Genomic DNA, 18,509 nt, shown 5'->3' with positions numbered 1-18,509 from the left:
AGCACATCTTCCTTTGGCACCTTTCTGCAGTTGCCTAACGCTTTGCAAATGGTGAATACTGTCCAAGTGAGCTGGCTTTAATAAGATATGAAATGTGGTATAAAATCAGTTTGTGTTTGCAGGACATGGGTTTGAGCGAGCTGGACAAAATGGTTAATTAGAAATACATTATGCATTTCATTTTTAATTTATTAGAACCTGTTTCCATTAAATTTTCAGGTGTGTGGAAGTGTTGCTGTTAGCATGCGCTTGATAAAAGCTGTGGCTTTAACCTTGATATGATCAGTTTCATGAGAAAACAGAGCTGTATGCTGTAAAATTCAATGCAATTAGTTGATCTGAATGAAAAGTCTGACTACCTGATAACACTGCTGGATTAAAAGGTCCTAAAAGCATTTTATAAAGGTAGACATTGCTTTTGTTTAAAAGTTGTGTTTCCAGTGCCATGCATCCAAATGTGACAATGAAGAAACTTTGAGGGGAAAAGCCATGGAGCAGTAGAGATGACACTGAGCCATCTGCCTCCCACCCGGAGGGAAAACCCGGTCCCTGTGCAGCAGGAAAAGACTTGAGAGGGTTTTGTGCCATCTGCTGTCAGATAAACAAACTTCATCTACAGTGAAGGGAGGGGAAAAGAGCTCAAGTTCCCCCTTTCTCCTCCATGTTTCAGCAGAGCAACATTTGAATAGGAAGGTCAAGGTGTGGGAGCACGACATCTTTATTAAATCATCTACGAGCCACTTTTGTTCGACTTCAGAGAAATCCATTTAATGTAATAAGCAAATTAAAATGCAATGGTTGTTTTAATAGTTGTTAGCACTTGAGATTAAAAACAACCAACCAACCCTCCCCCCCCAAAATAAAAAAATACAGATGTCACAGGTAATTACAGCTATTTTTGGCAATACAATTATTGTTTTTTTAAACAGCAAACATTTTTCTCAAATAAATACGATCTGCTCACACTAGAAAACATAATAAACAGAATGGTACAATAGGTTTAAAATGAAAAAAAAAATATGTATCCACTGGTAACATCAAGTTTTAAGAACTGTCCACAGAGAAACTTCAGAAAATACATTTTAATGGGAAGGAACAGAAAGGAGATGGCTGTGTGTTTTGTTGTGTCGTGTGGATGGGTCACCATTATTCCCCAGGCAATGTGTATTTGGGGAAGTGGTGAGAGCTGAGTGGCAATTTGGAGCGTATGCAACCGATCACAGGAACTGCTGTGTTCTTTTTTCAATCATTCACCATTTTAAGTGTGTTTGCTACCACTATCATTTCACATCTGTATTTTAAGTCCAAATAATTTCCCCTCTGTTTAAGTGCTGGGCAGCAACCTTCTAGCAGCTCCTCTCCTCTCTGTTTTGCAGAATTACTGCCTGTGTTGCTTGTGGGAAGAATAATCTCTAAAATCTCTAAACAACTGCTTCTCAGGTGATGTTAATTATCACCTGCCTAATAAAGCTGATACCAGGAGCTACCAACAGAGGGGAGAAGGAGGCTCCTGCCATCAGCTGGGCTTTCTGAAGCTGAGTGAGCAAAAAGAGAATGATACTTCTGTCTGATGGTATCACATACATCCTCAGTTTGCGTGAGTAGGCAAAGCTCTGTTGACGGGAGTACAGGGCATCAATTCACACTTGCTGAGAACCTGTCCTGTGTGCACGGGATTTAATCTTTTGGCTGCAGCTACCACTGCACTAAATGCAGGGAAAATTCGTGGAACTTCAGATGTGGCATGTGCATTAAATGAGAAATGCAGAGCTCAAGCCAGCAGGTAGGTGCACACTGCAGTGTGTTGCCAGCCTCCTCAGCACAGGGATATTTTGTCCAGAGATACAGGCCCTGTGCAAAGCCTTGCTCAAATCCTAACTTGGTGAAACATACTAGTTGTCCCCCTTCCCCTCCCCCCCAGTGCCATCCCATCAGCAACTGCTATGCTAGAGCTTGATTCTGTGCTTTGATTCTTGTATTTTTCTAGCACAACCCTTGGATTATGCTTTATGGAAACACTGGAAGAACAATATTCTTGGCAGGTTGCCAGTTTCATTCCTTAATTGGGAAGAGTGGGAGAAATCTAGAAGCTGCTGCCCGCCTTCTATACCCTAATTAAACTCCTGGGATCTGATGCAGCTCCCAGTGATGGCAAGGAGAAGACTTGCACCTGCTTTTGGTAGCTTAAGCCTAACATTCTTCTGTGACAGAACACTGAAGCGACATTAAATACACATTAATGAGCAGCAATGGAGTGAAAGTGAAGCAGCAACTGTTCTGTTTTCGTAACATTAATTAAAAATGGAAAAGGAACTTTTTTTTTTCTTTTTTTCTCCCAATAAGCCTCATCAACATGACATTATTTAACACAAAACCCCTACAAGAAATCAAAATGCTGGAAGAAAGTAAGATTTTCTTCCTGACATTCTTGACACCTGAAAAATCTAATGTGAGATAAGACTACAATTGTCAAAATACTTTCCCAAACATCCAAAAATATAGTTTTTTAAGAAGAGAGTATTTTAACATATTTTACCTTCTCAAACAGAACACTTTTTGTTTTGCATTACTTACTATATGCAAAGATCAGCTAGTATACTATTCAAATTGTGCATTCAGGTTTTGTTCCCTCTCTGTTTCACGCTTCTGTCTGAATAAACTCCGTAACGTTGCTTAACTGCAGTAGGACTTAAGCAGCCTCCACTGCTTTGCATCACGCCTTGCTGACCCACAGCATGAAACCAAACGCCATCCAGAGAATCACACGCTCATCAGTAACCAAATCAGTTGTCGTGTGATTGTCGCCTCTTCAGTTTTAAATAAACTCTTTGCAAATTTGCAGTGAGTAAGCTTGGAGGAAAACAAGCCAGAAACGCTCTTCAAAACGTCTGTACATAGCCAAGAAGAGTTTAAATTATAGCTAAAAACTAAAGTGACAGCAGTATAACTGCAGAGAAGCAGTTCTTTTCTGTCATCTCGTAAGTTATTTCCCTGACTTTTCAGTATACATCCCTGGTATCGTAATGCACTTATGAATGGCCAACCATGTATTACAGTCATAAATGTATAAATAATAGATACTGATATGCATTGTGACAATGTACAATATTGCACAGGATGAGCTCTCTGCTGAGTCAACATCTGTACAGCATCTGCTGTGTTTGCCCTGGCAAGCTCAGGATCAGCTCATTAAAGCGGAGACAAAGCTGAGTTCAGCCCCTTAAGATCCTTTACATCACAGCTGCAGAGCGTTTTACCTGCTTTAGAAACAAGGTGTTGTTGCAATTTACCACTTCTTATTTGTTCTGACTGCTGGAAGTGCAGCTACATCTTATCCAATGCAAGGTGAGGCCACTCCTGGCCCAAAGAAACTTGCTCCAAATCAAGTCTGATCTTGCTATGAACAATAAGCCTTTGTTAAAGTTGGCCTCTATAAACTTCTGTGCAAATGTTTTAAATAAGGATATTAGTGCTTTCTACAGAGGGAAACCCGGATAGAAGAGGGGTACCCTAGGATGCCAGAGTATCTTTTCTGGTAAATAGGATTATATTTTATGGGCATATTCTGAATGATGGTCCAAATGTAGCCAGCCCTGGGAGCACAAGTGAAAGCAATTTACCTGTGAGACCAGTAGAGGTGAAGCCTGGTTCCACCCCTCCCTAATCCTCATTTAAGGGCTAGCTGCCCTAAGGGAGGGGTTTCTACCTGGGGATTCCCTCTTTTGGAACATTTGGCAAGCTGTGATCCTTGGGACAAGTAAGCAAATCTGTCTTTCTTACTGGATTGTAGCTATCATCTTTTTGGGTAATTTAGGCCTGCTGTTGCTTTTATCTACGCCAAGGAAGGAGTATGCTCAAGTCTTCTTTTGTCCCATGTAAGCACGTTTTTTGTACCTTCTCAAAGAAAGCTATACAAACATCTGTAAGAGCATTCTGAAGACCTAGCTGATTAGCTTCAGAGCAGCTTTCTTTAAGTCACTTAGCATTGTAAACTCTCATCTATGGGGTGTTGTAGCATTCTCTTCTAAAGCAGCTGGCGTTGGCATCTTGCAGGAGAAGGCTGCGGCACTATGAGGACTGCATTGCTCTGTTTGCTGCAGAACTTGCTGGGATTTCAAAAGCTGTAGGTCCAGATGGAAGCCCTTCCCTTCTCCCAAAAGCTAACCCTTCCCTTACTGGAATGTAGAACAAAGCATACTGCTCCTGAATTTCAGTGCCCCGATTTTTCAGCTCTGCTTTGTCTTAATGACAGATGGCACTTGGAAGGAGAGCACACAGCAAAGGCTGAATTTCAGTGCTGTTTTGAGTTTGTTACTCTCTACAGAAAGCTGCTTGGTGCAGAACCTCACCAGGGCTGGCAGAAAGCTGTTGTTGTGTAACGACCAGCATGAAATCTTAGTAAAGGCAGAGCCCCTTTTTCAGGGTCTTCTAAGGGGGCTATAAATGACAAAGACACAAATGCTTCATGCTATGTCTGTGTACAAGAAAGAATTTCAATCCTCTAAATAAAGAGGGGAACAAAACCACTTCATAAATCCTCCATGTTTGATTGGAAAAGGGTTATTCCATCTCCACTTAAAAGAAACAGTGCCTGGTCCTTGTTCGCCATAATGCCCTCTTCTGATGTGCAATCTTCATCAGTAAGTGCTGTGAAATTTAGCACTTCTCCTGATGCAGATCAGCATCCCACAGCCTTTGCATCAGCAGTGCGCCCAGCACAGCGCCCAGCACAGGGCTGGACCAGAGGAGAGGAGCATCTGGTGCTGCCTGTGAGGCAGTGCTGACCTCTTGTTCCCTGCTGGTGGTGGAGTGCCCTCTGAAAGGTGCCAAGAACCTGGGGGCTGTGAGTGAGGAGTGAGCACGTGGACCTGAGCAAGCCTGCTACTGCTCTGCAGAAAATAGCAATGAAAAAGCCCCTCCTGAATGCTGGACTTTCACACAGTGCTAGCTGTTACTGGTGTGGTGTGGGAGGCAATGGAAGTTACTGGTGTGATCAGAGCTCCATTCATGGTGGGGAAACCTACCTGAGCTACTGACTGTACAGCCTCATTGCAGTGCAAGAATTTCAACCTATATTTTAATATTTTCACCCCAATCACTCCCTTTTGTGTTTGCTTAGATGTACATGAGAATTTTGGCATGTCTCTGGCCATGTAAGATATGCTAGAACAGCTGTTTGTGTAATCCACGTAACATTATGACTATTTTTCCACTGTTCAATATACACAAGAAAGAAGAGACATTCTCCAACGCTTGGAAAGGCTGTGGGTTTTCCTTGCTCGTGTAGCTTTGCTTATTCTTGTAGTAAGGTTTCTCTCCAGTTAAAGCCTCCAGTTGGTCCGTGTGTCAGAGGGAGGATGGGGGGATCTGTAAGCTGCCAGACACCTGTATCTCCTAGTTCTTCACACGAACAAAAACCCAAGTATGGAATCTGCATGAAGAGAGAAGGAAATGAAAGCAGTAAGCAGGGATCGAGCTGTGCAGGCTTAGAACAGCTGCACTGTGTGCCCAGCTGCAGGCGAGCATCTGATCCCCCTGCTCTGTTACAGAAGTGTCACATCAGATAAAGCCTCTTTAACCAATCTGCTTTACCCTCCTGACTTCTGAAGCAGATGAAACTCAGCAATGGGCTGAATGATCAGGTGAGAGGAACAAAGTGTCCTCTGCCTGGCTAAGCAGGTTGCAAATTTCTTCTCTCTTTTTTAAAGCCAGTGAGCTTTACCCCTTGCTGCTAATTACCTTTCGGACCATCTGTACGAAGTCCTTGGAGTTCTGTGGCGAGAGCCCTTGGAGCTGGCAGGTACAGGCCTCCAGGGAGGATGCGTGTGCCACTATCAGGATGTTGTTTCCTGCAACAGTGAGAAATGCAGGCTGAGGTGTGAGACTGTCCCCAGCTCTAGGGACAGTGCCTGAGATGGAGCTGACCATTAGAAATGTTCAGAGCGGGTCCTGTTCATTATATGACAGCACACTAAATTAGTGTATGGAAGGAAGGATGTGGCTTATCAACACAGAGCACTTCTCAATTTTTGGGATCAGTTAGCTCAGCGCTATTTCATTTTGAAATGTCTGGTGAGATTCCAGCTGTCTTGCACGTGCTTTTCTTCTAACTAAAACTTAATTCTGATTAAAGCACTTGGATGGATTACTTCAGGCTTCCATTTCCAAGACCCCTGACAACCAGTATCACACAGTGCTGCCAAGGCTTGTGGGCAAACACAAAAAGAAAAGGTTGAGAGTGGAGCACTTACCTTTGCCTTTACATTCACTGATGATTTCTTTCGTTACTTGGTAGCTTCTACTTATGTATGTATCATAAGATTCAGAAACCACTAACTTGCTGACAGGAATATGAGGTCTGTGAGCAAAACAAGTATGGTAAATTAGAAGAAGCATTAGAAGTGCTGCTTATGATTCATCAGAAAGTATATGTTCTTTTAACTCTTCTAATCCCCTAGATACCCAGAGCTCAGTGTAAGGATTGCTATGATGGATTTTCATGCTGTTATGCAAGGAAGAGAGCTAGCTGTTCCTTCATCCAGTGACCTGCTCTGTCTGCAGGAATTACTGCAGTGATGGGGGATGGAGCAGGGGACATCTCTCAGTCCCACACAAGAACAGACTCTTCTCTCATGCTGAGAGCATTTGTCATTTTCTTTTTGGAAGGCAGATGTGTTCAGAAGCTGAGATTCCTGTGATCCAGCTATTCTGCTATGTGGGAGCCATTTGATACCCTCCCAGGGATAAATACAGTGTAAAGCCCTCTATTTAGATAGCCAGGCATATTGGAATTCTAGCTGCAGATCAAAAGGACACAACTCTAATGACTCTATGGAATAATTAGGAATGAAAAATATCAGGGTGTTTCTGTTTTATTTTTCTTCTTGTTTTTTTTTTTTTTCTGTTGCTTTTTGCAGTTTCAGCTGCTTATTTCACTTGAACATCCTTACACAGTTGGCTGCACTGGGACTCCGGGAAACACCAGCAGTTCTGGTGATATCATAACCACAAAAACCCAGAAACAACGTGTTTTGTCACCAAGCCCATTTAGGTGGAACTCCTGCATGTGCATCTTTGTGTGTGCTGTGAAGGTTTTGTTTCGATCTGAGGTTGCTCAGCCCATTATCAGGCTCATCCTAAAGTAGCAAGGGCCAATATGTCTGCCAAGCTCCAGCGATGCAGGTAGTGAGGTGCAGTGGAAGGCTGGAGCCCTGTGGCCTCTGGGGAGTTTCCTTCTTTGTGGGAGCTCTGTGAGCCCGGCTTGTATAAAGGAATCCTAAATTTGAGAGTAGGAAGCCCAAACGGATGATCTTGTCTATTCTTTGCTGCATTACGATTTTTTTGCTAGGTTTTATTTAGCCTTTCTCTGTGCAGTTTACAATAAAAAGCATTTGTGTGTTGGGCTGGAGGGCACTGTGGTGGAGGAGCTATGTGGGCAGGAGCTGGGGATGTGGCACCAGGACTGAGCAGCACAACTATTGGTGAAAGATCAGTGCTGTTTATCCATTTGCCATTCAAATGCGTTTTCAAGCAGATGGTTATTTTGTTTACTTTCAGCAATCACTTTTGGGGTTGAAAACTGAGAAGACTCAAGTCAGGAACCTGCAGAATTTTGCACTAAAAATATTTCAGATATAACCGCTGAGAAGTGATAACTGTTTTGTGTTGAAGCTTTTTGGTGGCAGACCTCTGAATGCTGATGATGCAGGAGACCCTAAGTTCCTGACAGATGTACACATGCTCCCCAGGATGATATGAAATTCACAGTTAAGATCCATCACCATGCTAATCAGGATAGACAGACAAGCTATTTTCCCTGGGGAAGGGCAGGGTAGGCATTGCTGAAGCTGTGATGCTATTCAGTCCATCAGTGAACTGAGCCAGCAAAACTACTTCTGTTGTTTCCTCTATACTCCAAAGGTAGGGCTGCGTGGCTCTACCTGAGCCTTAGCTCCTACATTTTAGGAAATGAATCAAAACAAAAAGACTTTGAGGGTTTTCTAGTCTCTGCCAGCCATGCTTAAGTTTAGAAATGCAGCAGTGTCCCTCTTCGAAAACAAACCCAAAAAGCAATCCATGCCCCCCCCCCCTTTCTGCTACCTGTAGGTTGTATCAACGCTTAGAGTAGCTGCAGCTAAATCCATGGGGGGTATCCAAGCAGGTAGTGTGTTCCCCGAGACCCACTTGGTCCATTCAAACAAGCCTGGCTCTATCCGAATTTTCAGGTTGTTCTCTTGTTGCATACCTGGAAAAGGCAGGAAAAAAAGCTCTGTATCATTGAAAGTGGCTGTGGAGGAGGGCAGCAAGACTTTGTGGCTCTAATGCTTAGGTTTGATTCTAAATAGTGGGTTTTCTTTTGACACTAATAGTCAGTTGATTAATAGTGATTCTGAAAAGAGGAAGTAGTTGATCTACATACTTGGCATGTGATGTACAAAGGCATGTAAACTGCTGGCCAGCAATTACATGCAATATTCTGAACTTAGGCGTGACTGCATTTTGGAGCTGTTTTTCAACTGTTTTCAATACCAGGAGGTCTCATGCCTTGTTGCTGTTTCCCTTCCTAGTTTATGCAATGCTTTACTCTTCCTGTGGCAGTGACTGCGGAAGCACCATGGCAGCACAGAGCTGAGCTGGATGTGCCCCAAACACACTCCTGCCTTTTGTGTGGGGACAAAACCCACCTCAGACCTGTGCTGGCCGTGGGGCTTGCACACCTCTTCCTATATACTCATCCCACCATGCAGTAAGAAGAGGGCTCCTTCCAGGTGGTGTTGCTCTGCTGCAAAGTACACTCCCACGGAAATAACCCTCACCCTGAACTACTGTTTGTTTGGCTTTCCCATGCCACGTTGCCTTTTATCTGGTTGGCAGTGTTTTTCCCAGAAGCCAGAAGAATGCAGCCTTTCCTGCTCAATAGGTTCTTACCTTTCAGGATATTGTGTGCTGTCTGTACGCACCGAAGGGACGGGGAGCTGTAGATGTAGTCTACAATGGTGTTAGTTTCTAGCAAGGCTTCTCCTGCAAGCAGATTTTAAAGCATGAATAAAAACTGACAAATGGCATGGTAGCAGCAACAGCAGCATGTAGGTATCTGCCACCCAGCTAGGAGCTGCAGGAGCTTCCCAGCTGCACTGCTTGTGTCTCAGGAAATGAATATACCCATCATATTTTATTATTATTGCGTGCACAGCTGTGGAACTGGGACATTTTTCTATGTTTATTGTGCCATGTGCTTCTGCGTACTTAACCAGTATGCAAAAAAAGCACAGCAGCTTTTGCTCTATTTCTTTTTCTCTTGTACTTAGCCAAAAAGTGAATAGTGCACCGAGGGGAAAAACTGTAGAGAGAGCTTGAATTTCATTTAATTTCATTTAAAAGTCATAAATCAGACTGATTCAACTTAATTCAAGCCCAACTTAATTCAATTGGCTCGATTCTTTGCTAGTATAAATTACCATTTCATTACACAGGTGGAAGATCACTGAAAATGAGATAAGAATCAGCTCCACTCTTAGGGTTATTAATATTCTCGCAAAGCCTAAGGGAACCAAATGAGAACAGGGCTCTGAGCATCACACAGACCTGTGCTACGAGAGTCATGTTTTTGTTCCATTTGAAGAGGCAGGGCACAAAGGTGGGAGTAAGAAGGGGTTATTAACCTCGACTTCATGTGTTTAATGATGGCTGTAACCATGTCAAAGCAATCTCTAAATCTCTTGGGAGAAGTGGGCTAATTTAGAAAGAGCTGCATGTGTAGCAGCCTTCTGCCATGGGGCTGCTGCTCATTTGCTCAGTTGTGGGAGGAATTAGGGCTCCAGCAAGCACCAAGGTCAGGTCAGTGCTGCAGCAGCACAGGCAGCTGGATGGTGCCTGGTCACGTACACACTTGTGTGCTGGGATCATTTAATGATGGCAGCCAAGTGAGCTGCGATTGCTCCCAGATTTGCCTTCTGTTATGTGCATATTGCAAACCTTGATGCCATGTGGCCTGGAGAGCGTGCATCCCGCTGCCGTGCAGTGATTTATTTTTGTTTAGAAAGCAAGTATAATTTTAGCTGCCCTACTTTGAATGTGACCAACGTGAAGTGCTCCGAAGGATCTGAATTTGAGAAAATGCAAAATGCTGTTCTCTGAAGATCATGTCCTTTGGGGAGTCGGGCTCCCTTAGTCAACAGGCTTAATATTTGCTCCTTGATTACTGAATAATCATCTTTCTGTACACAAACTAACAGGATCAGGAGTCAGGGATGAGGATGGGTGAATACTAGGAGTAATTTGCACTGTGTTTTCGCCATGCAAATGTAAACCCAGATAGGCTGCTGAAAGTACATCGGTGTGGTGAACTGCAGATCACATTTTAAGACTGTCAAAATCAAGGAAAGACCACACACATTCTGCATTCATTGCTGCATTTCTCAGTGACATTAGTAATAACAGCATCTTCCAGTGCAGCACACTTACAGGGCAGCACTAAATGCTCTGCCCTCGCACTGTTCGTGGCTGTGATGTTATACCACAGCCTGGGGTTTGTGCTTTGCCTTTCATTCAGCTGCAGCACCTGAATGAGGCAAGCAGGGGCTTGCCAGTGAAGAGACTTCACAAAGGTTCTTGAAACAGCGAAATCTTCTTAATTTGGGGCCCCTGATTCATTTTTTCTGCTTTGTGCTTTCTCTTTCTGCGTCTGAGTGTGTGGGAGGGAGACAGCAAAGCTTCCTGGGCAAACTCATGCCTGCCAGGGCCAACTCACCAACGAGCCTCGCCTGCGTACAGCCAAGCACAGTGATGGGCGCATCTTTTTCATAGTCCCTGAACCCGCCGCTCCTTTGAGGTAAGCTGTGAGGCATATTCAGGTTACTGCGCACGTACCTTCCTGCAAGGGAGAGGTCAGGAGCAGTTATGTAGGAGTTATAGGTCAGAGAGATGGAAAGCATCGCATCTATTTCCTCCCTCCTGCACTACAACATCTGCATCTTGCAGGCACTGCCTAGACCTGGCTGCCAAGCAGTGTTTCCTATGTAAAACTAACAAGAACCTGACAAAATTAAGCTGTATTCATTCAAAATCTGCAAGGACTGTTCTTAATGTTTTCAAGTTATCTTTAGGATTGCCAAAAAGAAAGTAATTTCCATCCCACAATGACTGAAACACCAACTTGTACATTTCTACGGGGGGTAAAAATATCAGAGCTCTTCAAATATGACTTGGAAAGAAGGTAGCTGTAAAATCATCCCTTCAAACAGAAAAACACTTTTTTTGATAAATTTCCAAACAGCTCTGAAGCTGACAATGCCTGACATTATGGTCTATAGCTGTAGTCTCTGTCTCAAATGATGTACATAAAGAAATATACTGGGAACTAGTGGCAGATCATAGTTTGCCTATAGCCATATTACTGGGTTGCCATCTCCAGTTTGCACCCTGGAAGGCACTCAAAACGTACCCTTTTACATTTAGGACCAAGAAAAAATACACAAATTTTTAATAGGTCTTTGCATTGGACATTGACTATCAACATCACTTCCAAATGAAAACGCTCTTTATGTGACGCTACTTTAATAGGATTTGTTCTTGCAGTATTTTTCTAAACATTAGCAAGTGCAGTATTTACCTTGCTTTTGTTGCTGCCCTACTGGTGCAGCCCTACTGTCACAGTGCTGTCAAAGCACCTCTTTGGAAACCAGAGTTTCCATCTAAGCTTTGCTCTGGGCAGCTGTTACTCTCTTTCCTTCACCTAAACCCAGAGCCTGAGGGACCCAAAGGAGCCCACTCACCTTTGGCATCAAAACACTGTGACAACCAGTACTTCCCAAAAACGACATCCATTCTCTCCCCATGCCTGCAGACGAAGAGGCAGCGCTTCTGAGGCCCTGGCTGGCTGCTTATTCTCAGTGGCTGAAAGAAAAAGTGACACCATGTTTGGCCTTCATGAAAGTGCAATTGTTTTTCTGAGATCTGATTTGCTAATGGCACCCAGGGCCGGCCAGCTCTTGCTTTAGCCTCGTGCAGGTACAGGAAACTCTCTGAAGTTGGTTACACTGGTGTAAAACTGTTAAGTTGAGCAGAGGATGAGGTTCTGCCACATGCTGCAAAGAGCAGGGCTAGCAATAGTGATGTCTTCTCTGCATGTGGTTTGTTGTGTCCTTCTAAAGCTTGTAGAGAATTGCAAGTGGAAAATTCCAGCGCAGACAATGAAAAGGGATCATAGAAATAAACAGTGCTGGAAATTTGTTGTTGAAAGTGTGTGTGATCTCTGTGTGTGAGGGTCCCTACCTGCACGTTTTGGCAGATGATGGTGAGTGGCCCTGTGTCCCCAGGCCCTTGGTCTTCCTGCTGCCTTCTTTCCAGAGCTCCGTCGGTAAAAGCTTGAAGGGAGGGGGAAGATGTGGTGTTCAGGATTGAGTAGGACCTGCCAGAAACAGAAAGGTGTTGGCTTTGGGAGTGCTTCAAGTATCATGCCCCTGGGCTGCTGTCTGCAGGAACAGATGATAATTACTGTAGTTCACATTATTACTTTATTACTTGTATTTTAGATCTGCCTAGAGAGCACCTTGCTAGGTAATATACGCACATGAAGAGATGAACCTTGTCTTGATGGGCTTCCTATTTCCTTAGGAACAGCTTCACTGAACAGCAGTGTGCAGGCATTGGTCTGTGAGGCTGTCAGACCTCTAATGTTCTCTGGAAAATGCCAAGACATTTCTCATAGCCACAGGGCCAGCATCAGCCCCATCTGGGGACCTGCTGCATGTTACTCACCACGGTTTTGTGGACCACTTTGGAAGCTAATTGCTACAGAGAGTTCTCTTGCCTTAGTGGTCTGAGCTGCTGCTAGTTATATTTGTATAGTGCTTGGTTTTTGGGCTGGTCACTGGCTATGCTACAAATGGGAAATACACACACTAACTTACCAGTGTAGTGGATTGCTCTCGTGGGCCATTACACATATTAAATAGAACTGGAATGTCCCTTTTGGTACTGGCAAGAAGCAAGCTGTAGGGTGGAGAGAGTCGGCACACAGAACTGCTGGTTACAGCTGACCTGCATCTCTCCTTTTGACTGGGAGGAGCAAAGAGAGGATCAGTGCTTTGCTGCTTAAGGGGCACAGTGGAAAGCTGGAGCACAGCCTTGTCTGTCAATCTGGGCACTTCTCATGGTTCCTGTGCACTAAACAGTTGTATTGCCTTGTAGGGATGTGACATGTTCAGTCTGGGTGGTTTCGTCTACATTTTTCAGTGCTGTCTATTCCATTTCCCATCTACAGTGGGAATTTATTCTCACCAGTGCTTCTTCCTGTGAAATGTGGCCAGAAGGACATAATAGATCCCATTCTCCCTCAAGATGCTTATCTGCTGACGCTCCCTCTGAGTACAGCTCTCATGCCCAGACATTCAAAGCCTGTGACCAAGACCAAGGGGAGCAAACTGATAGGCAATTACAGAACCTGCAGTGACCCTCTGCTCATTTGCTTACATTGATGGGCTGCACTTGCTTAGTCATTAAAAAAGGTTGTCATTTAATGCAGGTGATCATTTGCTTTGACAGAAATAGTTGCCTTCTTTTGCACTTTTCAGTGCCTTAAAAACATCAGAAGTTGCTTCCTGATCAGCACCTAGATAGGATAAAATCTCAGAGGAGCTTCTCATTGCTGTTAAAATAACACCCATGCTTCAACCAGTGGAACAAAAGTAGGTCATCTGCATTTTTGTCAAGAACCAATCTGCAAATTCAATCTGTCTTGTGCCAGTTTGAAGATGTAAAAAGTGCTACACTGTTGGTACTGATATTGGCCCTTTATCTGGTGGGATTGGGGTGCAAGGATGAGTCGAGGTACCAGGCAGACCTTGAAAACCAGTTAAATGTAGGAGGAGACTTGGTGGATAAACTGTGAGAAATTTGACCAGGTGCTGGGGTGAGAAATCCTGCCTAACCCTCCTGCACAGAGTACATCCATATGATATACTGCAGGGAGATGCTCAGACTGTGCTTCCAGCTGGCAGGATAAGGGCAGCTCTGATCCAGCAGCTCTGCAGTGTATCAGTGTGTGCCAAGCCCTGAGCAGGGAGCACAGGCAGGCATTCATCCCTGTGCTCAGCGGTCAGCCCATAGCACAGGCACAACCAGCTGCACATGGATATATCCTCACTAGCCCAGAAATGTGAACATCTCAGGGTGAGAAGGAGCTTAAGTTCTTAGGTAGGCCCATCTTGGTCTTTAGTTCAGTGTTGCAGCTCTCAGCCTCTTACTGCTTTGCCCGCATTGCAGTCTTTCAGGGGTACCAGCCAGGAGAATACTGAGGGTTTGTTTCACTACTCCTCTTCCTGAGGAACTGCTGCACCATTTCTGAGACTTATTTTCCCCCTAAGCCCTTGCTGAAAGGCCATGGACGCTGTATTCTCTATAAATAGATGCTTGGATTCACTGCAAATGGTGATGAAGCAAAGGCATCCTATCTCAATGTGCCTGGAGGAGAGCCATCCCCCTGTCTTCAGCCATGTCTCCTTTCCACTGCTGGAAAACAGAAACCACTGACACTATTTCAGCTTAGTCATCTTCTAAGCATAGGTCATTGTTTGGAAGCTTTTCCCAAAGGCTTGTGGTTCCTCCACTTGGCACACAGAGACTGAAGCAGACAATAGCATCTACTGTCTTCTTGATGGTGTGGGGGAGATGCTTTGCCTTCCTTGCTCTTGGTGACATTGCTGTGTTCTGGAGGCAATGTCCTCCTGGCCAGGAACCCCTTGCAGAATGGAGGTGATGGAGGGAAGGTCTCTGTCATGACACAATGCCATTAGTCCTCATTGTAGGAAAGGACTCCTCTGCCTTGTCACTCACTGCTATCAGGATGAGAGGGATCTCCAGGGAAAGCAACCAGATATTGTTGCAGAATGGGAAGAAAACAGTGGAAAAAAACCTACTGGGGCACAAATAGCTTGAAAAATTAAGGTTCTTTTCTTCCCCCTTCTATTTGTACCAAGCCTGATTTCTCAGGCTTATTAAAGGGGCAAGGAATAGCTTTGGCCTCTCTCAGGGAGCCAAAATAGCCTGCTATGTAATATCTATAGTGCTGATATCCATTTGGGGGTGGAGGAGGTGACTATTTCTGGCTTTGCTGGTAATGGAAAAACAGCGCAGGGAATCATCACAAGTTTTAGCTTTTGGATGGTGCTGGGTGCACAGATGCAAAGATGGCACCTTTTTTTTTTCCCCTGCTGTACGCCATTAAATGTATGTGCAAGAGATCCGTGGCATTGAATGCCTGGTTTTTGTTGCTTCTGTGGGGCAAGCCAATTTTTGTACCTTTGCTGGATTTCCTCACTTCCTTGGGGCTTTGTGTGCTGCGGGTGGAGTATTTCTCCTTTTGACTTGGCAACCCCCTAATTCACAGGAACACAAGGTGGTGTAGAAAATACTCCACTGGGGAGGCTTTAAGGTATAGATGTATATGTATGCACTATACAGATGGGATTTATAATTCATATTCATTCCAAGCAGCTTCAGCTCACCAGTAGGTTGTGCTGCTACATTGGTGCCACACAAGGGGTAAAAAAAAAACCACCAAAACAACATCATTTTGTTTCTAACATAGCTATGGCCAGGTGCCCTCCCAGGCTCAGTCAGAACAGATCTCCTGACATTGCTACAAATGCAGCCAGTTTCAGCCTAAAGGAGAGTGTCAAGCTCATTTCAGGAAGGTTATTTTTCACTTGCAGGATGCAGAACTAGCAGCAGAGCAGTCATGAAGTGTCCTTGACTTTCAGATCATAAGATTTAGAGCAAACAAGAACAAACATCAGCTTCCCACATGAGCGTTTCTGGCTCATGCATTTTTGAAGCTTTCCTCTTACAACTCTGGGAAAAAAATAAATCAGCTGTTCTTTTTGCATAACCACATAGCTAGTGCTGGGCCTGAAACTACTGCTAGATAACATGAAATACTCCTTAATGCCATCACCCTTCCTGCAGAAATGGCAAGAACGGGGTTACGTAGGTTTAGGATCTGGGTGGGGTTGTATGGGATGCTGAAACAATTAGTCTGCAATTATTTTCCAGCTTCCAGCACCAATCAGAAACCAAATGTTTCCCCTACCAGACCCTGCCAGGTCCAGTCATGCCACAATGTGCCACAGCTGGCAGAGAAATGCACTTTAGATGCATGGCAAATCCTTGCATTCTGCAGAATAGAAGCAATGCCATTCGTGTTTTAGGAGACAGGGAAAGGATTCAGACCTGGAGTCTCTCAATCTGGTTTCATGGATATTCTGCCCCTGAAAGCAAAGCCTGTTCTAGCCTATGAAACAGTTCATCAGATTTGTCTCTTAGTGATGGCAGCCTCTTGGTCTGCAGCTGAGGCACAACCTTCTCATAGGGCAGGGATGCCTTTTTGTTTTGTGTTTGTCTATGGAAGCACTATGGAAGTTTGTGTGCTGGGCAGAGCTCTAGAGGCACAATTTGGATATTTGCCCTGAAACTGTGTCCTGCAGAGGCCAGAATTCAGCTTCTGCATTGCTTGAGTAGTGCAACAGGGAAATTTTTTCAGGAGAAATGTTCCAAAGCCAGTTAATCTGCAGACACAAGTGACCTTATGTTGCTGTATTAAGTATCTCAGAATAGCATTTTCCTTGCCATATCTGTTGTATGGTACTGCTATGGTGCTGCAGCCCGGAATGAGCTGTATTTTAGCAGTGGTCTCAATAATGCATGATTTTCACTTGAAGAATGCAGTCTCTTGTGACTAGGAGGGAAAACTCAATGGCTATTTTTTCTTTCTTCCTCTGCAGGAATAAAGCAGGACGTGGCTGTGTACACAGAGGCAGCACAAAGCACTGCTCACCACCAGCAGCCCCACTCCCAGCACTGGGCACTGGTCCCACCTCCTCCATGTGGCAGCTCTGCAGTCCCGGTGAGTAGTGCCATGCTTTCTTTCATGTCTACGAAATAAAGTTATTTGTGCTCCATTCTTACCAAGAGGATCTAATGGTGAACATCTTAACCTGGACGGCAGCTGGGCTTTGGTTGTGTTTGGCTTGCTATATTGTTTTGACCAAATGACATTCTGTAACCCAATATTCCCTGTGGGAAGCTGTTGTGTAAAATGAGACTGTTTCCGGGTATATAATAATGTTTTTGATAAATGCTTCATATTGCATGCTCTGGTTCATGATTTATAATCTTTAGCAGTAATCAGGGAAGGGGCATTTCCTTTCTTTGCTTGCCTGGAGACAAAGTGGTGCTGGAGTTAGAAAATGTTTGGCTTTCCTTTTAGCTGCAATAGTAATTGTTCCCTATGCTAGTCTCTCTAGGCCTCAAAATCCTTCCAGGTACTGTAAGAAAAAAAAGCAGAGTGCAGAGCAGGCTGCTGCAGTATCTGTGGATGTGAACCATTTTGGATGGGAACTTTTGTGGGAAGAAAAGACAATTTTTGCTGGATTTTTGCAAATGGGAGGGTCTGGATTAAGTCCTGTCTTCAATCAGACTCACTGATTGACTTTGTCCATGTGCCCTGATTGTAATTTTGCTAAGCCCTGGTTAATGGGGGGTTTTTCTTTCCTTATCATGGAAGATGAGTTGAAGTTTGGCAACAGATGTGGGATAGATAGGACTGTTCTGTTTGGCCCACATACGAGTGGAAGCCCTTTATAAGTGGTAACCATTTTTCACAGGGCAGGCAGAAAAAGAATGGATGGTTGTGACAGAAGGGATGAAAGAGTGATCTCTTGTTGTGCTTATCCCTGCCTGAAGGTCTTCTGGGTTGGGGAGGACTCAGGGTGAAGCCAGGACTGGTTTACAGAAGGGCAGAATGGTCACTGCCATCACATCTGGAAGTGAGCCTGGAAGCTACATTTGCCCTCTGTCTGCTCTCCATCTGTCGCTCACCATGACGTGTGTGTTGAGCTTGAAAAGTCACGAACAAAGAAAAAAAAGCTGTTCTTTTTTTCCTCTTTTGTTTCCTGCATTTTGCTTGACTTGATGAGATGTTGGATTGATTTCTACTAAATGCTGAGTGAGGTCAGTGCTTGCCCTGTGCTGACGTGGGTGTCACGTGCTCCCTTTCTGCTCTGACACTCTCCCCACAGACCATGTTTGCCCACTGAAATTTGTGATATCAACTGCCTGCATCTGGTTCTGTATCTCCATCCTCTCCCTCTGTAATCTGCTGTGTGACCATACCCAAGCCTCTGCACCTGCCTGGGGTTATTGGACAAACAGCAGGCAGGAATGTGTCTTTCTGCTCTCCTTGTTACTGTGTGCTCTTATAGAGAAGCTACTCTCTATGCTCCTGTTGTGCCAAAGGTGTTTGGATGCTTAGGGATGCAGACATCCCTGTGGGATTTGCCCAGACCCACCTGTCCAGCAGTAGGCTTTTACTGGGTTTATCTAATTCCTATCAAAATCAAGAGGCATAAAGCATAACCTTATTCAAAAATCAAGGTCTTGATTCTCACTGAAGCAAATGGCAGGCAGGTGACTAACTGCTCTGAATGTCTTGCAAAGTGTCTGAAGAAATC

General features: G+C 44.3%; 2 protein-coding genes across 9 annotated transcripts in view; one reads left to right on the top strand and one right to left on the bottom strand.

Moving 5' to 3' along the window:
• Positions 1-18,509, top strand: part of LOC116233104 (uncharacterized) — a 224,884-nt gene that overhangs the window by 13,880 nt on the left and 192,495 nt on the right. For all 8 annotated transcript variants that reach the window (XR_016459557.1, XR_016459558.1, XR_004167891.2 and 5 more), the window contains one exon: positions 16,782-16,903. Coding sequence is in view for 4 of the 8 variants with exons in the window: in XM_090123445.1 (XP_089979571.1) it covers positions 16,782-16,903 (122 nt within the window). In the remaining 4 variants the exon portion in view is untranslated. The remainder of the gene's footprint in view (positions 1-16,781; positions 16,904-18,509) is intronic.
• UBASH3B (ubiquitin associated and SH3 domain containing B) overlaps positions 742-18,509 on the bottom strand; it is a 55,925-nt gene continuing 38,157 nt past the window's right edge. The window contains exons 7-14 of the mRNA XM_031599809.2: positions 12,274-12,409; positions 11,775-11,895; positions 10,751-10,873; positions 8,929-9,021; positions 8,101-8,245; positions 6,252-6,358; positions 5,740-5,849; positions 742-5,431 (exon numbers count right to left, since the gene is read on the bottom strand). Coding sequence (XP_031455669.2) covers positions 5,294-5,431; positions 5,740-5,849; positions 6,252-6,358; positions 8,101-8,245; positions 8,929-9,021; positions 10,751-10,873; positions 11,775-11,895; positions 12,274-12,409 — 973 coding nt within the window. The 3' untranslated portion in view covers positions 742-5,293. The remainder of the gene's footprint in view (positions 5,432-5,739; positions 5,850-6,251; positions 6,359-8,100; positions 8,246-8,928; positions 9,022-10,750; positions 10,874-11,774; positions 11,896-12,273; positions 12,410-18,509) is intronic.

This window comes from Phasianus colchicus, chromosome 23, assembly GCF_987193195.1.
Source record: "Phasianus colchicus chromosome 23, bPhaCol1.hap1.1, whole genome shotgun sequence".
NCBI lineage: Eukaryota > Metazoa > Chordata > Aves > Galliformes > Phasianidae > Phasianus > Phasianus colchicus.
The sequence above is the reverse complement of the archived record's forward strand: the minus strand, read 5'-3'. Positions and strand labels throughout refer to the sequence as shown.